Source organism: Aquarana catesbeiana, unplaced genomic scaffold, assembly GCF_042186555.1.
Source record: "Aquarana catesbeiana isolate 2022-GZ unplaced genomic scaffold, ASM4218655v1 unanchor240, whole genome shotgun sequence".
Lineage (NCBI taxonomy): Eukaryota > Metazoa > Chordata > Amphibia > Anura > Ranidae > Aquarana > Aquarana catesbeiana.
In genome coordinates this window covers 16,548-38,279 of record NW_027362669.1, presented here as the reverse complement: position 1 = coordinate 38,279, position 21,732 = coordinate 16,548, and the positions used below count along the sequence as shown (strand labels likewise).

General features: G+C 48.9%; 1 protein-coding gene across 1 annotated transcript; it reads right to left on the bottom strand.

The window, feature by feature from the left end:
* Positions 1-242: 242 nt before the first annotated feature.
* LOC141122096 (uncharacterized) lies at positions 243-20,246 on the bottom strand. Its single transcript, XM_073611926.1, has 8 exons — positions 20,142-20,246; positions 9,998-10,125; positions 9,788-9,911; positions 9,574-9,671; positions 9,263-9,484; positions 8,976-9,182; positions 8,711-8,852; positions 243-5,375 (listed from the first exon to the last, which is right to left on the bottom strand). Exons 3-8 carry the CDS (start codon positions 9,819-9,821, stop codon positions 4,222-4,224), a joined length of 1,857 nt encoding a protein of 618 aa, XP_073468027.1. The 5' UTR covers positions 9,822-9,911; positions 9,998-10,125; positions 20,142-20,246; the 3' UTR covers positions 243-4,221.
* Positions 20,247-21,732: the final 1,486 nt, after the last annotated feature.

Below are 21,732 nucleotides of genomic sequence, written 5' to 3'. Positions count from 1 at the left end.
TTTCCTCGCAGAGGACATCTAGGTATGTAATGGGGGCACTGATAATCAGTGTCCTGATTACAGTAAAGCCCACACAGTGCCAGTAATCAGTGCCGCCTATCTGTGCCTATAAGTGAGGCATATTTGTGCCTCCTCATCGGTGCCCATCAGTGAAGTAGAAAAATTACTTATTTACAAAATTTACTGACAGAAACTAAGAAAAACCTTTATTTTTTTCAACATTTTCGGTCTTTTTTTAGGAAAAGATAAAAAATCCAGAAGTGATTAAATACCACCAATATAAAGCTCTATTTGTGTGAAGAAAATGATTTAAAAAAATCACATGGTTACAGTGTAGCATGACCGCGCAATTGTCATTCAAAGTGTGACAGCGATGAAATCTGAGAAATGGCCTGAGCAGGACGGGGGTGAAAGTGCCCGGTATTTAGGTCGCACGGTGCCACGAGCCATCTCCAAGATTGTGTCTAAAAAGTGTCACGTGGGCTGCACAGACTCCCTAGACCCGGAAGTCCAGGGAAGTATTCTCCGAGATTGTGGTTAATTTACTAATGTAAAGTGGTGTTTATGTGCTGGATATTATATAAAAAAATGACATGTATAGCCTGTGGCCCTATCACAGAGCTTCTACATTTGGACCCCAGATCTGGCACGCTTGCTGGGGAGATGCTGTTTGATTGGAAGGTGGCCAGTGAAATGTATGATGGACTCATCTATATAGATGGTTTGTTGGGGCGTATACACATCTGAAAATTTCTGGGGGAGGTAGTTTGAGGGGCGGAATTTTGTAAAGCTGATCATATTCAGGGTCACCCCGAGGATGACAAAGTGTGTGATCACTAAAATACATAAAATGCATTATCATCTCATATCTATGCCTGGGCATTGCAGCAGAGAACACGGGCATATGATGAATCGGGTTTCTGGACCAATATGATCGCGGCTCATTCTTTTTAGTAACGCCCACATTGGGTTTTAGGCCCAAAAAAGTTCAACATTTATAAACCTTGATAGGTCTCCAAAAATCTAGGGGAGTTGTTAAATTTGCTGTTTCCACCTGAATTCCAGGTTGGGCAGTGAATGGGGGAAGTACGAGCGCTGCACAATCTGTGGGCTGCTAATCAGGACTTGCACAAGCACATCTGGAAGAACACTATGGGCTCTATGGGTCTGTGGTTCAATTCTTGTTGTCTGCAGGATAATACTAGTGCTAGCCACCTCACCAATTTGGCCTCCATTTGTGGGACCCGCTAGGTCAACACGAAATACTGCAGTGCTGGTATATAAAAGACTAGGATGTACTAGGCCGCTGGTGCCTGCCAGTTCACCAAAAGGTAGTGGGACACTAGTACTGGCATTCCGCAACATATAAGACAAATCAAGTGTTCCTAGCACTTCATCTACTCAGGGTCTGGTATGCCTGACCTTAGCAGGGACCTCTCCTCCATCCCCTGAGCTCCCTGTCGGGATGCCGCTGCTCTCTACAGGTTTGTATTCAGAGCCTGATTCTGTCAGTGAGGACTCCTCCTTCACTCTCAGATATCATACTCAGAATCCTGTAGGCCTCTTCACTAGTGTACCTTTTTTGGGAAATTTTGGCCACTAAATTCAGATACCTAGTGTGACTCACAGGAAAAAGAGCTTCTGGCTGTCAACGACTGCTTGAAAAACTACAAATGTAGCAAGGTCTCCGGCCTCCTTCAGTCTAGTGAGAACCTCCAGGGCCAGAGATAGCTGACATCCTTCGGTAAATGGTTGGTTATGAAGCATAATGGGTGCAAGGCGGAAGTTATTGGGCACCAGACACTTCTTGAATGCAAAAGAGATGTTTATTTCTCTTACAAACTTTTTCGGGGAAAGAGGGTTAGGGCCAGGACACCCTAAAGTAGTTGCAAGTTCAATTAGCAGACTCCAAGACTTCAATAGGAGGACAGCCGTGCAGGGAAAGGCATCCAGCAAGACGCCACATCTGCACGTGCAGGAATGCTGTCTCCTATGGCAACAGTCTTTAACAGTTCCTAACACAAAGCATAACAGTTCTTTCACCTTCACTACAACTTCTCCTTGTAGTTCTTCAGCCCACTGAGCTCCCGGTCTCTCACTAGACCCTCTGATTCACTGACTCTGAATCCCTTGTGCTTCTCCAATCTTCATGGTGGTATCTTCCTCAAGCGTCACCCCCGCCTCTTTGCTGGGTCCCTAACTGGGCACTCCGGATACTTCTCAAGCTTCACTCCACTGGCCTGCTCAGTCCCTGGCTTGACACACAAGGCTGCTCTACAAGCATCACCTCCGCTGGCTGGGTCCCTGGCTTGATCACCACCTGAAGTTTCCTGATTCTCCACCATGCCCGTTCAGTGAGAATACTGCTCTGGTACTTGCTTCCATTACTCACTGAAGTCCCTGGTAATAAGGTGGTTGGTCCCTTAGTGGTGACAGCTTCCCCTCTACCTCCGACCATGACAGGTTCTCCGGCCAGCAGAACCGTCACTTTTGGTTGGACTGCAAGCCACAGTGCCAATCCTGCGCTGCTCACTTACTTCTGGATAGGACCTCAGATAGCCTATCAGTCAGATGTGCCCGGGATAGGCCCAATCTCCTGTCTAGCAGCACGGGCATACGACACACATCCACCTAGACAGCTGTCCAGGTGGCACCGAACATCGATCACCTGACTCCACCTCAATATATAGGTTCTCCCAGCAGGCCAAGAGATTCAAGAAAACCCCTGACCATTGGCTGAGATACCCCATATACACATAACCTGACCTTGGGTTGTCCTTCTCATATCTAGTACCGCCAAGTGCCCGGCCACCTAGTGGTAGAAGAGAAAAGTGCAACAAGACCAAACTTAGGGAGAAATCAGTAGATCTCTCAAAATCAACCAGGATAACTACTCCTGGCAAGTAAATGTGTGAGGAGCTCCCTGCCTAAACTCCAGGGTGCTACACAAATAAAACTTACCTGCTAGTGCTAGAGGAGATCAGGCCTGATTCTGCCAACACTGTGGTTATGTGTGCAATGTATCAGAGGTGCCGGTGATCTACTGACACTGCACTTGTTGGGGGGCAGAAGGGCTGATCCTGCGTTATTAGGGACACTATACTAAGGGGGGACACTAATATAGTTCTGTTCATGATCAGGATATTGATCCATACAGACACTATACTAAGGGGGGACACTAATATAGTTCTGTTCATGATCAGGATATTGATCATACAGACACTATACTAAGGGGGACACTAATATAGTTATGTTCATGATCAGGTTATTGATTAATACAGACACTATACTAGCAATGGTGGTGATCAGGATATTGATCATACAGACACTATACTAGCAATGGTGGTGATCAGGATCCTATAGTGTGAGTGCGATAGTGTGCGGACAATCTAATGCTAGCTGACCCTGGCACTATCTGATGTAACAAGTTACCCTAATACAGCGATTGGTGAAAAATACTGTACACTGACGCTGTACTAATGGCACTGGTTGGGTGACAGGGGTGATCAAAGGGTGAATGAGGGCAATCAATGGGGTAAATGTGCCAATCTAAGGTGTGTGGGTGTAAAGTGTGGTGATTGTACTCACAGTGTGGTGTTCTCTTCTCTTCCTGAACCGAAAAGGACTCAGGAAGAGAAGAAATCACAAGATAGCTCCCCGTGTTTACAAAATAAAACACAGGAGTGATTTGTCATTGGCTGCCGGTGATCAGCAGGGTACGGGGCAAAATCACTGGCTGGAACCTGCTGACAAACTTGTCCTACAGCCAATGACAGTGGAGGTTTCTGGGTGTGCGCGTGCATGGGTGCGGACCTGGAAGAAAGCCATGACATAAAAGTACATTACCAGACCTGTATGAGCCGCCCATCCATTGTATTTTACAACACTTCATCCATGTCTTTGGTGATCTCTGATCTCCTTATCAACTGTTTCTTACATGATGAAGATCAGCCATGGAGTATATCTGAGGTGTATATCAGGGTGTGCTTCTTCCCCACATGAGACCTGGGATGTCCAGCAACATTCATATAGAAGACATTTCCCACACTCAAGGCACTAATACACCTCAAGGGTTGTGTGGGATCCCTGATGTACAGGAAGACAGGACTTCAGTGAGGAACAATTCCCTCACTCAGGACAGGAATACGGCTTCTCCCCTGTGTGAGATCTCTGATGTGTATAAAAATGGAACTTCTGTGAAAAAAATTCCCCACACTCAGGTCAGGAATACGGCTTTTCCCCCGTGTGAGATCTCTGATGTGTGGAAAGATTGGACTTCTGTGAAAAACATTTCCCGCACTCAGGACAGGAAAACGGCTTCTCCCCTGTGTGAGTTCTCTGATGTGTGTCAAGATAGGACTTCAGTGAAAAACATTTCCCGCATTCAGGACAGGTATATGGCTTCTCTCCTGTGTGCGATCTCTGATGTTTTGAAAGATCGGACCTCCGTGAAAAACATTTCCCGCACTCAGGACAGGAATACGGTTTCTCCCCCGTGTGAGATCTCTGGTGTGTGTAAAGATGGGACTTCACTGAAAAACATTTCCCGCACTCAGCACAGGAATGCAGGTTCTCCCCTGTGTGAGATCTCTGATGTCCGTAAAGATCGGACTTCACTGAAAAACATTTCCCGCACTCAGGACAGGAATACGGCTTCACCCCCGTGTGAGTTCTCTGATGTCTGTAAAGATGGGACTTCTGTGAAAAACATTTCCCGCACTCAGGACAGGAAAACGGCTTCTCCCCCGTGTGAGATCTCTGATGTGTGTCAAGATAGGACTTCAGTGAAAAACATTTCCCACACTCAGGACAGGAATACGGCTTTTCTCCTGTGTGAGATCTCTGATGTGTGGAAAGATCAGACTTCACTGAAAAACATTTCCCGCACTCAGGACAGGAATATGGCTTCTCCCCAGTGTGAGACCTCTTATGCACATTCAGTTTGGATTTAGAATGGAAACATTTCCCGCACTCAGGACAGGAATATGGCTTCTCCCCAGTGTGAGATCTCTGATGTTGGTAAAGATTGGACATCTGTGAAAAACATTTCCCACACTCAGGACAAGAATACGGCTTCTCTCCTGTGTGAGATCTTATATGCACATTAAGATGGGATTTAGAAGGGAAACACTTCCCACACTCGGTACAGGAAAGTCTCTTCTCTGTTGGAAGGACGGCACCGTCCCTCACAGTCTGAGGTTCCTCAGGATAAGAGGAATACGATGGTCCATCTACACTGTGTGGTGCCGGATGGACATTTGAGGTAGTCGGGTTTTCTCCTGGACTATACTGTGTGATGTCCTCATCTTCTACTTTACAGTCTGGAGACAAAGTGAGACAATCCTCTGAGGTTTTCCTCATCTCCCGTCCATCTACTAAAATAGAAATAAAAAGATTATTACTAGACATGAGCAGATTGGTTCCTGCTGTGCTCCAATCAGATCATCAGATATAAAATGTCCAGCTGCTAGGAAATGGGTGTAATAAAAGAGAATACATATTATGTCAGGGATTGACAAATTTGCTTGGAATCTAGGAGCCAGCTAAAAAAGTTAGGAGCCAGGTTTTTTTTTTTTTTTTTTAAACGACCGACAAAGCTTTATTTTCAGTATAAAAATGAACCAATCTTAAATTTACACAGAGACGACTAGAACGAATGTGACTGCTTTAATTTCCTGCCATGCAGGGACATAAGACCGCCATATTCCCGCTAAGGCTCCAATCAGGTCCTCCTGAAAAACTGACAGGTGAACCTGATCAGACAGCCCGTGTGAAAGGGGCCAAGCAGGGAGATGACAAATAATAAATTCATTTTAATGAACCACTTCCTTCCCGCAGGACCACTACATACGCCCTGTCTTTGAAGAGAAATACCGTTCTTATGGTAGCAGCTAGCTCCATAACCCCGGTATCTTCTTCAAGAGCCAGCGGTTCTCTTTCAGATAAAAGTGGTCTCTGCAGCAGATTCGCAGCGAGATCACTTTTATCGGCGGCAGGAGAGGGCCCCCCCTACTGCCGCTCTCCGGTGCCCTTCACCGCTTACCGTGGCCGTCGGTAACGGCGGAGGCGATCCGGATCTGTCCCTGGCCTGACATGGAGACGAGTGAGAGGAAGATGGCCCCCCCGCCCATCTCCAAGTCATTGCAGGGCGGAAGCGACATCAAATCGTCACTTCCACCCATAGCTCTTAAAGGGACATTTTATTATTTTTTTTTTCAAATGACAATTTTTTTTTTTAATGCATTTTAGTGTAAATATGAGATCTGCGGTCTTTTGACCCCAGATCTCATATTTAAGAGGTCCTGTCATGCTTTTTTTCTATTACAAGGGATTTTTACATTCCTTGTAATAGGAATAAAAGTGACTTTTTTTTTTTTTTTTTAAAGAACAGTGAAAAAATAAAAGTTAAAATAAATAAGTAAAAAAAAAGAATTTTGAATGTGCCCCATTCCTTGTAATAGAAATAAAAGTGACAATTTAAAAAAAAAAAAAAAAACAGTGTAAAAATAAAAAATAAAATACATAAGAAAAAAAAATAATTTTTTTAAATGCGCCCCCGTCCCACCGAGCTCGCGTGCAGAAGCGAACACATATGTGAGTAGCGCCCGCATATGAAAGCAGTGTTCAAACCACACATGTGAGGTATCGCCATGATCGGTAGAGCGAGAGCAATAATTCTAGCCCTAGACCTCCTCTGTAACTCAAAACATGCAACCTGTAGAATTTTTTAAACGTCGCCGGAGATTTTAAAGGGTAAAAGTTTGTCGCCATTCCACGAGCGGACGAAATTTTGAAGCGTGACATGTTGGGAATCAATTTACTCGGCGTAACATTATCTTTCACAATATAAAAAAAATTGGGCTAACTTTACTGTTTTCTTATTTTTTAATTAAAAAAAGTATTTTTTCCCAAAAAAAGTGTGCTTGTAAATCCGCTGCGCAAATATGGTGTGACAGAAAGTATTGCAATGACCGCCATTTTATTCTCTAGGTTGTTAGAATAAAAAATATATATAATGTTTGGGGGTTCTAAGTAAAGGGAAGGAGATGAGCAGGCAGTGAAAACAGGCAGGGGAAGCTCCATTATCATTGGTGGATGTCTTGTCATACCAACGGCCACCACCAGAGGGCGCCCGATTGCAGAAGGAACCATAGGACTGCAGTAGGCCGCAAGTCGCGGCCTCAATTACCGGCGCGGCCCAACGCGATCGCGTTGGGAGGGGGGTGTCGAACGGACACAGGATACCCCAGCTGTGACGCCCCAGGCACCAGGTCGCTAATTCTAGTCGCAAATGCGACCTGGCACCCGGGGTTTGTCGAGCCCTGTATTATGTGTATATATATAGCAGTGGGTAGAGGGGAGAGAGCAGAAGCCAGGACTATGTAATGTACAACATATTGTAAATAGTGCAGGAGTCAGCAGTATGTAATGTACAACATAGAGTATATAGTGAAGGGGTCAGGAGTATGTAATGTACAACATAGAGTATATAGTGCAGGGGTCAGGAGTATGTAATGTACAACATAGAGTATATAGTGAAGGGGTCAGGAGTATGTAATGTACAACATAGAGTATATAGTGCAGGGGTCAGGAGTATGTAATGTACAACATATAGTATATAGTGCAGGGGTCGGGAGTATGTAATGTACAACATATAGAATATAGCGCAGGGGTCAGGAGTATGTAATGTACAACATATATTATATAGTGCAGGGGTCGGGAGTATGTAATGTACACAATAGAATATATAGGGCAGGGGTTAGGAGTATGTAATGTACAATATAATTTATACAGTGTGTTAGGACTGATAATATTGGTATTCAGCAATCAGTGGAAGATTAAATGTTTACATGAGACAAGTTGTAGAGGTCCCACACCGCTGCCTCCCATCTCCTGAGACTGCACTCAGTGACTTGGGTCTGAGACTATACAGACATATCCCTCCACCCGGCACAGCCAGCAGACAACAGAACAAGTAATCCTGGGAGGATTGTTACATAGTAGGTGAGGTCAAAAAAAGACACAAGTCCATAAAGTCCAACCTATGTGTGATTATATGTCAGTATTACATTGTATATCTCTGTATGTTGTAGTCATTCAGGTGCTTATCTACTGTACATCCTTCCTGAGGACTGGTGCCCAGAACTGAACAGCATACTCCAGGTGCGGTCGGACCAGAGTCTTGTAGAGCAGCAAAATTATAATTTTATCTCTGGAATGAATGCCCTTTTTAATGCCAATATTCTGTTTGCTTTGTTAGCAGCAGCTTGGCATTGCATGCCATTGCTGAGCCTATCATCTACTAGGACCCCCAGGTCCTTTTCCATCCTAGATTCCCCCAGAGGTTCTCCCCCCAGTCTATAGATTGCATTCAGATTTTTGCCACCCAAATGCATTATTTTACATTAAACCTCATTTGCCATGTAGTTGCCCACCCCAATTATTGTTCTGTCAGAGATCATGCTATACCTGGGCAAGAGGTAGAAGACCCAAAGCACATGCCCAAGGTACCTAGGTAGAGCAACATTTATGGTGAAAATAAACCTTTTGCTGCCAGCTGAACCCCAGAATTTCTATAAATGCAGTATTCTACATCCATACATTGTGTCTGCAGCACAGAGAAGGAAGATTATCACCAAGTCCCCGCCCTACTCTGGACCAATCAGTGAGCAGTATTGGTGGAGGAATGTATTTAGTGTTAATGACCCACCTGTGCTGATCTCTGTAGGAGTGTCCTCCTCTATAAATGTCCCCGTTATTCCATCCTCCTCCATAGACTGCTGATCATCCCTCACATACCTCTCTTCTTCTTCTGATTTAACCTCAAATTCTATATCGATTGGATCTCCACTCTAAATCAAGAAAATGAGAGAGAATATCATCTGTAAGATATAAGCTTTATTATTGTGACATCACATAAAAAATCCATACATCATCTCTAGGAGTCCATGTTCTAGATGCTCCATCCCACCAACCTTGTAACAGTGAGGGATGGTGTGATCTTCCTGTGTGGAATCCCGGGAATACAGAGGATGAGGACATCTCTCTGGTGGGTTCCTGGTATTTGGTGGCTCCATCTTATCCTTGTGTCCTTCTGAAAACTTCTCCATCACTCCATACTCCTCATCCTCCTCTTTATACTCTTCTTTAACATCAATATTATCATCCCCGAGATTTCCACTCTGAATGATATAATAAAACATTCATTGTAACAAACATGCTGTGTATAAATCAGAACTACCAATAATTGTCAATCATCTACCTGATGATGGTGAGGGATGGTGTGATCTTCCTGTGTGGAATCCCGGGAATACAGAGGACGGGGACATCTCTCTGGTGGGTTTCTGTAGCTGAATGACTCCACCATGGTGTCCTGGAACAGATCTTTGTGTTCTTTTAGAAACTCCTCCATCACCCCATCCTCATCATCCTCCTCTTTTATCTCTTCTTTAATATCAACTTTAGAATCTCTCAGGTTTCCACTCTGAATATATAATAAAAATGACATCAATGGTAACAATGCAGATAATGTACAGATCCTAATGATACTATCAGTGATTGTTCCTCATCTACCTGATGATGGTGAGGGATGGTGTGACCTTCCTGTGTGGAATCCCGGGAATACAGAGGACGGGGACATCTCTCTGGTGGGTTCCCATTACTGGATCCATCTGTAGGAAACACACACACTGACTGAATACATTGTTTCTATGTGTTTATCAGATGATGGGGGATCTAGGTGGAGCCTCCGTACTGCTCTCTCCTTTACAATAAAGTCTCCTCTTACCCGGTGATGTGAGGGGCGGCTGATTGTCCATCATGACGTCCTAGTAGAGATCCTTGTGTCCTTCTAAATACTCCCACTCCTCCATGGAGAAATAGACAGTGACATCCTGACACCTTATAGGAACCTGACACACACAATGATACAGTCACCATCCAGACACATCCCTTGTCTGTTACTGGATAATGTCCCAGAATTCCCAGCACCGCTCACCTCTCCTCCATGATCTCTCTGGTGACTTCTAGAATCTTCTTTGTATTTCTCTATTCTATCAGGGAGGGAGGTGGAGGTAATGTGATGGTCATATGATCTCCAGACTTCACAGGAGGAAAACTCTAGATCTGAACACAAATAGTAAAATTAAATGATATTCCCAGAATCCTCCTCACCTCACATAGTTACATATAGTCCAAGTCCAACCTATGTGTGATTATGTGTCAGTATTACATTGAATATCTCTGTATGTTGTGGTTGTTCAGGTGCTTATCTAATAGTTTTTTGAAACTATTGATGCCCCCCACTGAGAATACCGCCTGTGGAAGGGAATTCCACATCCTTGCCGCTTTTACAGTAAAGAACCCTCTACGTAGTTTAAGGTTAAACCTCTTTTCTTCTAATTTTAATGAGGGGCAACGTGTCTTGTTAAACTTCCTTCTGCAAAAATGTTTTCTCCCTATTGTGGGGTCACCAGTCCGGTATTTATATATTGTAGGGTCACCAGTCCGGTATTTATATATTGTGGGGTCACCAGTACGGTATTTATATATTGTGGGGTCACCAGTACGGTATTTGTATATTGTGGGGTCACCAGTACGGTATTTGTATATTGTGGGGTCACCAGTCCGGTATTTATATAATGAAATCATATCCCCTCTCAAGCGTCTCTTCTCCAGAGAGAATAAGTTCAGAGCTCACAACCTTTCCTCATAACTAAGATCCTCCAGACCCTTTATTAGCTTTGTTGCCCTTCTTTGTAGTCGCTCCATTTCCAGTACGTCCTTCCTGAGGACTGGTGCCCAGAACTGGACAGCATACTCCAGGTGCGGCCGGACCAGAGTCTTGTAGAGCGGGAGAATTATCGTTTTATCTCTGGAGTTGATCCCCTTTTTAATGCCAATATTCTGTTTGCTTTGTTAGCAGCAGCTTGGCAGTGCATTCCATTGCTGAGCCTATCATCTACTAGGACCCCCAGGTCCTTTTCCATCATAGATGTCCGCGTCATTGGATTTGATTGACAGCAGTGGGAGCCGATGGCTGCGCTATCAATCTATCCAATCAAGAGCTGAGAACCCCGGGCATAGAGGTACAGCGCGTCTCTGCTGAGGGAGCGAACGGGCTCAGGTGAGTAAAACGGGGGGCTGGTCAGTGTCAGAAGTTTTTTCACCTTAATGCATAGAATGTGAAACACGAAGGTTTACAACCTCTTTGAGAAGTCCGCTGCTATTAGTCTATCCAATCAAGAGCCGAGAACCCCGGGCAGAGAGACAGCACGAGGGTCAAGTTCCAGGGTAAGTAAAACGGGGTGGGGGGGCCTGTCACTGCCAGGCGTATTTTCATCTTAATGCATAGGATGCACGAGGATTTGCAACCCCTTTAACAGCCATCCTAGATGACACGGACCACCTCAGAAACAGTATAGAAGTAAAATCTGTATATATAAAATTGGTTAAACCATCCAAAGAAAATGAGATGCATCCAATGAGCCCTACGTGTTTCGTGGATTTAAAGCAGAGTTCCACCCAAAAATGGAACTTCCGCTTTAAGTGCAGGTGACCTCCTGACATGCCACATTTGGAATGTCATTTTTTTGGGGGGGGGGGATGGGTACCCAGTTTTTACGGTCACCCAGCTCCCACTTCCTCCCCAGGCGCTGCGGCGTCGGAAGGAAGATCACCAATCCCCCCTTCCTGCAATCTTCTGGGACATGTCACAGGTCCCAGAAGATTGCCCGGCCATTCACAGCGCACAGTGCGTGCCCGGATGTGAAGCCACAGCCAGGCCCCCACAGTTAGAATGCCGGTACTGCAGAGAGGAGGGGGGAGAGGAGTGGGGCTTCGTACGCTCGCATAGACTCCAATACGATCATTTTAAAAAATGTATTAAGAGAGTGATCGCACTTTTGTAAAAAACATGAATGAAGTGGATGGAGACCTCCACCAAGGACAAGCTGGAGAAACAGGTATAAGAAAAGTAGAAAAGTGGATTAAATCTACGAAACGCGTAGGGCTCATTGGATGCATCTCATCTTCATTGGATGGTTTAACCAATTTTATATATACAGATTTTACTTCTATACTGTTTCTGAGGTGGTCCATGTCATCTAGGATGGATGTTATGTTCTTATCCTGCAGTATATTATCTTGGTAGTGGTCATATATTTATTATACAATGTATTATTTACTGTTATTGACAATTTTCTACATATTATGCTTGTTATATGCTGTCATTATGGACACAAATATATGAATGTATTTTCTTACCTGTTATGTTTTATTCAGCAATAAACATTTGTGTGTTTTTTACATTGACTGCGTTTCTGCCGCCGCACATACCTCATATAAAGTCCCACTATAGTTCTCTTTTTGTTTCTACTGAATCAGGGATGGAGACGTATTCACATACGTTTCATATAAAGTCCCACCAAGTTCCCCTCCCCCTTCCCCTTTTTTTTCTCATATGATGAAGAACATGGATATGTTCAAAATTGTGCAGTCGCTTTTCTCAGATTACCTATAATGTATGTGAAGATTTGAAGTAAAAAGAATAGTGCAAAGTTTGGGATTGCATCTTCATATATAAATGTATTTGTTTATCCTGATCATTCAACATGAAACAACTGTCCTATTTACAGGCAATGTAAAGCCTTTAAATGAGGCAGTTGTCTTAGAAGAAATACATCTCTCCAATGGCATCAATAGAGTTGGTGTCACCTGGTGTGGCAAAGCATGGTGTCAGCCCCCCCTGTGGTGGATGGGATCAGGGTGGTGGATGGAGCCGCAATAGGATCAGGGGATGAATGAGTCCGGGATGAGATTGGGGTGGTGGATGGAGCCGGGATGGGATCGGTGGGAATGGACAGAGCCGGGATGGGATCGGTGGGAATGGACAGAGCTGGGATGAGATTGGGGTGGTGGATGGAGCTGGGATAGGATCGGTGGGAATAGATGGAGCTGGGTGGGATCAGTGGGAATGGATGGAGCTGGGATGGGATCAGTGGGAAAGGATTGAGCTGGGATGGGATCGGTGGGAATAGATGGAGCTGGGATGGGATCAGTGGAAAAGGATTGAGCTGGGATGGGATCAGTGGGAATAGATGGAGCTGGGATGGGATTGGTGGGAATGGTCGGAGCTGGGATGGGATCGGTGGGAATGGTCGGAGCCGGGATGGGATCCGTGGGAACTGATGGAGCCGGGATGGGATCCGTGGGAACTGATGGAGCCGGGATGGGATGGGCGGATGGATGGAGATGGAATAGGATTGGGGGGATGGATGGAGCTGGAATAGAATGGGGGGGATAGCTGGAGCTGGAAAAGGATGAGGGGGTGGATGGACCCGAAATAGGATCAGGGTGGTGGATGGAGCCAGAATAAGATTGGGGTGGTGGATGGAGCCAGAATAGGATCAGGGTGATGGAAGGAGCAGGAATGGGATCAGGGGAAATGGATGGAGCCGGGATAGGATGGGGAAAATGGATGGAGCCGGGATAGGATGGGGAAAGTGGATGGAGCCGGGATAGGATCGGGGAGAGTGGATGGAGCCGGGATAGGATCGGGGAGAGTGGATGGAGCCGGGATAGGATCGGGGAGAGTGGATGGAGCCGGGATAGGATCGGGGAGAGTGGATGGAGCCGGGATAGGATCGGGGAGAGTGGATGGAGCCGGGATAGGATCGGGGAGAGTGGATGGAGCCGGGATAGGATCGGGGAGAGTGGATGGAGCCGGGATAGGATCGGGGAGAGTGGATGGAGCCGGGATAGGATCGGGGAGAGTGGATGGAGCCGGGATAGGATCGGGGAGAGTGGATGGAGCCGGGATAGGATCGGGGAGAGTGGATGGAGCCGGGATAGGATCGGGGAGAGTGGATGGAGCCGGGATAGGATCGGGGAGAGTGGATGGAGCCGGGATAGGATCGGGGAGAGTGGATGGAGCCGGGATAGGATCGGGGAGAGTGGATGGAGCCGGGATAGGATCGGGGAGAGTGGATGGAGCCGGGATAGGATCGGGGAGAGTGGATGGAGCCGGGATAGGATCGGGGAGAGTGAATGGAGCCGGGATAGGATCGGGGAGAGTGGATGGAGCCGGGATAGGATCGGGGAGAGTGGATGGAGCCGGGATAGGATCGGGGAGAGTGGATGGAGCCGGGATAGGATCGGGGAGAGTGGATGGAGCCGGGATAGGATCGGGGAGAGTGGATGGAGCCGGGATAGGATCGGGGAGAGTGGATGGGGCCGGGATAGGATCGGGCAGAGTGGATGGAGCCGGGATAGGATCGGGGGGAATGGATGGAGCCAGGATGGGATCGGGGAGAGTGGATGGAGACGGGATAGGATCGGGGAGAGTGGATGGAGCCGGGATAGGATCGGGGAGAGTGGATGGAGCCGGGATAGGATCAGGGAGAGTGGATGGAGCCGGGATAGGATCGGGGAGAGTGGATGGAGCCGGGATAGGATCGGGGAGAGTGGATGGGGCCGGGATAGGATCGGGGAGAGTGGATGGGGCCGGGATAGGATCGGGCAGAGTGGATGGAGCCGGGATAGGATCGGGCAGAGTGGATGGAGCCGGGATAGGATCGGGGGGAATGGATGGAGCCAGGATGGGATCGGGGAGAATTGATGGAGCCGGGATGTGATCGGAGGCAATGGATGGAGCCGGGATGGGATTGGGGGAATGGATGAAGCCAGGGTGGGATTGAGGGAATGGATGAAGCCAGGGTGGGTTTGAGGGAATGGATGAAGCCAGAGTGGGATTGAGGGAATGAATGTAGCTGGGATAGGGTCAGGGTGGTGGATGGAGCCGGGATGGTGCATAGAGCTGGGATGGGATCGGGGTGATGCATGGAGCCGGAATAGGATTGGGGGAATGGATGGAGCCGGGATGGGATCGGGGGAATAGATGGAGCCATGATGGGATCGGAGTGGTGGATGGAGCTGGGATGGGGGAATGAATAGAGCTGGAATGGGATCGGGGGGAATGGATGGAGCCAGGATGGGATTGGGGGGGATAGGGATCTTTGATTTGGGGGGGTTAAAGGATGTGTGCTAGGGGGTGCTTTGGGAGGGGGGAGGAATTGTGCTGGGGGCCCTCCTCCTTCTAGCACAAATCATATCCTACCCAAAGCAAAGCACCCCCTAGCACATATCCTTTAACCCCAACCCTCCCTAAAATCACTCTTGGCAGCACAATTGTTAGCTGTCCAGGCCCCCCAGAACCCCCCTTCCCAATCACCATGTAAGACTCCTGTTGTTATTACAGACCTCATAGGGCAGGTGTCCCTCCTATGCCTCCTCCCCCGCTCTTCCTCCCGGCCTGTGTATGTGAACATCAGAGCCGAGGAGGATCCCGCAGGCTGCAGTCCAAGAGAGATGTGATTGTGGGGGGACGATAGGGCACCTTGTCTGTCAGTGTCACTCCGTCCACCCCCACCCTCCCTCGCACATCACGTGGAGCTGAAGGGATTACAGAGATCCCGGAAGGGAAAGAGGGAGCCGGGGCGTTCAGTATCAGTCCACACCTGGAGTCACCCTCTGGTGGGTGTCACCCGGGTGCCAGCTGCCCCAGGGTCCCCCCCCCATAGGGACGCCATTTGCCTGCAAAAAAGTTGATCTACATTCTACTCTATGGGCATTTCATTCTTTCATTCCATAGAAAACAATTATAATCCAATTACTCTCGATTTTAATGATCATCACTGAACATGGAGAGAATGTCTGCTAAGGATTGATCTGATATGACCAATGGTTCTGACTCCGGGTAACATCTCACCTTCCCATTATACTCTATGGACATTCCTTTCTATCATTTATCTGTCATTCCATAGAAAACAGCTGTAATCCCAAATAATGACAATCATACAATCTGTTCCTCTACTGGAGGAACACCTGTGGGGGAGGGGAAATTGCTGAGCTTCTCAGATTTGTCTGTAAATGACTTTATATTTTACTTCCCATTATACTCTATGGACATAACCTTCTATCATCCACCTTTGTCATTCAATGGTGTATTTAGGTTTTGTGCTGCCCTAGGCCTGACTAAACTTGTGTACCCCCTAATTTAAATATGACCCACCCCTTCCTGTCAAGGCCACACCCCTTCCTTTTTAAACCCCGCTCTGTCATCTTCGTGGGAAGGAGGACAGAGAGGGGCGCCGTGGAAAGGAGGACGACAGAGAGGGGCGCCGTGGGGAGGAGGAGGACAGAGAGGGACGCCCTGGGGAGGAGGAGGACAGAGAGGGACGCCCTGGGGAGGAGGAGGACAGAGAGGGACGCCCTGGGGAGGAGGAGGACAGAGAGGGGCGCCCTGGGGAGGAGGAGGACAGAGAGGGACGCCCTGGGGAGGAGGAGGACAGAGAGGGACGCCCTGGGGAGGAGGAGGACAGAGAGGGACGCCCTGGGGAGGAGGACGACGACAGAGAGGGGCGCCCTGGGGAGGAGGACGACGACAGAGAGGGGCGCCCTGGGGAGGAGGACGACGACAGAGAGGGGCGCCCTGGGGAGGAGGACGACGGCAGAGAGGGGCGCCCTGGGGAGGAGGACGACGGCAGAGAGGGGCGCCCTGGGGAGGAGGACGACGGCAGAGAGGGGCGCCGTGGGGAGGAGGACGACGGCAGAGAGGGGCGCCGTGGGGAGGAGGACGACGGCAGAGAGGGGCGCCGTGGGGAGGAGGACGACGGCAGAGAGGGGCGCCGTGGGGAGGAGGACGACGGCAGAGAGGGGCGCCGTGGGGAGGAGGACGACGGCAGAGAGGGGCGCCGTGGGGAGGAGGACGACGGCAGAGAGGGGCGCCGTGGGGAGGAGGACGACGGCAGAGAGGGGCGCCGTGGGGAGGAGGACGACGGCAGAGAGGGGCGCCGTGGGGAGGAGGACGACGGCAGAGAGGGGCGCCGTGGGGAGGAGGACGACGGCAGAGAGGGGCGCCGTGGGGAGGAGGACGACGGCAGAGAGGGGCGCCGTGGGGAGGAGGACGACGGCAGAGAGGGGCGCCGTGGGGAGGAGGACGACGGCAGAGAGGGGCGCCGTGGGGAGGAGGACGACGACAGAGAGGGGCGCCGTGGGGAGGAGGACGACGACAGAGAGGGGCGCCGTGGGGAGGAGGACGACGACAGAGAGGGGCGCCGTGGGGAGGAGGACGACGACAGAGAGGGGCGCCGTGGGGAGGAGGACGACGACAGAGAGGGGCGCCGTGGGGAGGAGGACGACGACAGAGAGGGGCGCCGTGGGGAGGAGGACGACGGCAGAGAGGGGCGCCGTGGGGAGGAGGACGACGGCAGAGAGGGGCGCCGTGGGGAGGAGGACGACGGCAGAGAGGGGCGCCGTGGGGAGGAGGACGACGGCAGAGAGGGGCGCCGTGGGGAGGAGGACGACGGCAGAGAGGGGCGCCGTGGGGAGGAGGACGACGGCAGAGAGGGGCGCCGTGGGGAGGAGGACGACGGCAGAGAGGGGCGCCGTGGGGAGGAGGACGACGGCAGAGAGGGGCGCCGTGGGGAGGAGGACGACGGCAGAGAGGGGCGCCGTGGGGAGGAGGACGACGACAGAGAGGGGCGCCGTGGGGAGGAGGACGACGACAGAGAGGGGCGCCGTGGGGAGGAGGACGACGACAGAGAGGGGCGCCGTGGGGAGGAGGACGACGACAGAGAGGGGCGCCGTGGGGAGGAGGAGGACGACAGAGAGGGGCGCCGTGGGGAGGAGGAGGACAGAGAGGGGCGCCGTGGGGAGGAGGAGGACAGAGAGGGGCGCCGTGGGGAGGAGGAGGACAGAGAGGGGCGCCGTGGGGAGGAGGAGGACAGAGAGGGGCGCCGTGGGGAGGAGGAGGACAGAGAGGGGCGCCGTGGGGAGGAGGAGGACAGAGAGGGGCGCCGTGGGGAGGAGGAGGAGGACAGAGAGGGGCGCCGTGGGGAGGAGGAGGAGGACAGAGAGGGGCGCCGTGGGGAGGAGGACAGAGAGGGGCGCCGTGGGGAGGAGGACAGAGAGGGGCGCCGTGGGGAGGAGGACAGAGAGGGGCGCCGTGGGGAGGAGGACAGAGAGGGGCGCCGTGGGGAGGAGGAGGAGGACAGAGAGGGGCGCCGTGGGGAGGAGGAGGAGGACAGAGAGGGGCGCCGTGGGGAGGAGGACAGAGAGGGGCGCCGTGGGGAGGAGGACAGAGAGGGGCGCCGTGGGGAGGAGGAGGAGGAGGAGGAGGACAGAGAGGGGCGCCGTGGGGAGGAGGAGGACAGAGGGGGGCGCCGTGGGGAGGAGGACAGAGAGAGACACCGTGGGGAGGAGGACAGAGGGGTCCCTTTTTTCCCCAGAGCTCCTAATGGTGGGGATGGATTTTGCTGAGTGCTGGTGCCAAGTTTCCACCCCCCAGGATCACTGCAGGTGTGGAGAAAAGCTGTGTAAGAGGATATGGAGGAGAGATGAGGAGGAGATCCAGGAATCAGGATAAAGGTCAGGACAAGCAACAGACGAGGCATCCAAGAGATGAAGCCGGGGTCACTACACAGAAAATCAATCCAAGGAAACAACAGGCAGGACGAGGAATAGCAAGAAGGAGCTCAGAGACAAATGAGAATATTGCTCAGCCAATGGGAGATTATCTCAGCATGACTTACATAATGAAGGAGATGAGGGGGAGGGGAGGAGGTCACTTATGGTGACGATAGATATGTAGCACTAACTCACGGTGGAGCTGCTGATTTTTAGCGGGCTATTACCGTCACCTTTTTACCTGTAATTTCACCAGTACCGGTTCTAGGGTCCCGTTGAGCTTATTATCAGACAATGTAGGCACCAGTCACTTGAGTACTTTTCCAATGCTTTAATGGGATATAACTGGAAGAAGTATCAGGAAAGAGGTAGAAGAAGAGTTGCAGGGAAGTTCAAATACCTTTTCTTGGTGTAGCACTAAGGAATTGAAATCTCAGGGATGAACGTATCCTCAGCTCAGGATTAAATCTTTGCCCACCCGGATAGGTTTCTCTCACTAACCCAGCAGCCGGAATGCAGCACAAACAAAAAGTCTCTGCCACAGACTTGGGTGAAACAAAACCTGTACGATCCTCTGCCACAGGATGTAGTAGTCCCCGATGAACAGCAAACACAGTACCAGAACCTTTAAGCTGACCCGACAGTACTTGTGCGGTAGATTACTTTAGGATATCTCCTCTAGTCACCAGACCCTTCTTAAGACCAGCCTTGCATGGTCCCTTCCAAGATGGGTCCTCCCCTGGATCTTCCCGATTGTCCGGCTTCTTCCCGCAGGACAGACAGCACAGGACCATCCCAGCAACAGCAGGCCGCAGACAGACTTCTGGGTCCACCCGCTCGGCTGCCGCAACGCAACCCTCCAGGCTGCCAGCTAGAACTCACTAACACATATCTCTAGACCAGGAGGGCCACTAGGTAAAGTTCTCTAACACATGGCATCTGTCCTATAAATACTCTCTCCCAGAATGCAACCCGGAGGACCACCTCCGCCGAGTTGTCTCCGGGACAGAAGAGCATCCATACACTTCAGCTTGTTGCTTTCCAACACCGACCCATGGTGACAACGACACCCACAGGCAGAATGCGGAACTGCACGCAACACAGCCAAACTAGAACAGAGGCTAATCTAACTGTAAATTAAATCTGAACTATGTACAGAACAGATGACCCACTAAATTTACCTATAAGCGGTAGATTGAAAAATCTACCAGTGCTACAAATACATGGAAATTCAGCTGGTTCAGCAGGGATCGGTCACATTTCCATCCATGTGTGGTCACTGCCGGATAAAAGTCACTCCATCAGCGGCTGCAGCCAATAGCTTCATCACTGATCTGTGTATTCTGAGAGCGGAGGAGCGCCCCCCATTGTCAGAATACAATAGTGCAGCGGGGAGGATTCCCCCATCCCCCTCCAATGTGTGGATGGGGGAATCACTTCAGTTTTTTCCTCTCATCCCGCTGGATGAACGATAAAACTGAACCATGTATGGCCAGCTTTGGAAGGAAGATATATTCATCATCAACTGATCCCCCTGAAGGGGTTAATCTAGGTTCCCACACTATATGTGTGTATCATCATCTGCTGGAGATAAAAGACATCACAGTGACTATGGAGGAAGAGGACGGACATGATGAGGGGTTACTGGGTGTAAATAGAAAATAAGATCTTATTACCGCCTCTGCTGCCTCTTCCAGCAATGTCTCCTTTGTACTTTATACCTCATGGATCGTCTTGTCTGCATCTGACATCACTTCCTGTGTGTGCCAACATCACTTCCTGTCTTCCATAGAGACTTCCTGTGTGTATCTGACATCACTTCCTGTCTTTCATAGAGATTTCCTGGTAGAAATGAGATCACCACCTTGTGGAGATCAGAAGAACTGCAGCCCAGAGAAATGTCTGGTAGTGTGAACACGGCCTTGTGCTGTGTGTGTATCAGGGACGTGCGGTGAGGTGAGTGGCTGGTGAGGGACTGGATAGTATCAGAGCCGGATACACACAGGTTACATACACCGCGATCGTTAGAGCGAGAGCAATAATTCTAGCACTAGACCTCCTCTATAACTCTAAACATGTAACCTGTAAAAAAAATTTAAAGCGTCGCCTATGGAGATTTTTAAGTACTGAAGTTTGGCGCCATTCCACAAGTGTGCGCAATTTTAAAGCGTGACAAGTTTGGTATCTATTTACTCGGTGTAACATCATCTTTCACATTATATAAAAAAAATCGGGCTAACGTTATTGTTTTTTTTTTATTCATGAAACAGTTTCTTTAAAAATATAACGTGTTTGAAGAATTGCTGCGCAAATACCGTGTGATATAAAAAGTTGCAATGACCACCATTATATTCTCTATGGTCTCTCCTAAAACAATATATATATATATAATGTTTGGGGGTTTTGATAAATTTTCTAGTAAAAAAAAATGATGATTTTTACATGTAGCAGAGAAGTCAGAATTGGCCTGGGTGGGAAGGGGTTAATTACCATAAGTAATAGACAAATAATTATTATATATTATTTTTAAGGTAATTTACTATATTTTCAAAATCTGTACTCAAGCAGGTGGATTAACAGACAAATTACTGAAGTTTGAAGTTATAACCAGAAATGTCACAGTAAATAGATAAATAATAAATGATTATCTTATAACATAATAATATATGATTTAGCTCGTACCTTTTCATCAGCAGAAGATTCTCATTCTCCCTCCTAACTGTGTGAGAAAATCATGGGATTGTGGGTAATTCTTATACACATAAACGTGTTTTTTCCTTCTAGATAAGAGGGCGGGGCTGGAAGGGAGTGTTTGTCTTTTAGATACACCCCCTTCTATGACACTGCAGTGAGAGGCGTGCCTCCACTGCAGCATTTTTATTGGACAGCTTGGCCAATGCTACTTTACCATTGGTCCAAGACTCCAAGGTGTCGATTGAGCTCAGTGCCTCTGATAAGAAGTGAGGAGAGGCTCTGTGATCTCATCCTCTCAGAGTGTACCAGCTTGGATTTAACCCCTTGCCTACTGGGCACTTACACCCCTTTCCTGCCCAGGCCAGTTTTCAGCGCTGTTGCACTTTGAATGACAATTGCGCGGTCATGCTACACTGAACCCAAACACATTTTTTATCATTTTCTTCATACAAATAGAGCTTTCTTTTGGTGGTATTTAATCACTGCTGGGTTTTTTATTTTTTACAAAAAAAGACCAAAAATTTTGAAAAAAATATGTTTTTTACTTTTTTCTGTCAGTAAATTTTGTAACTA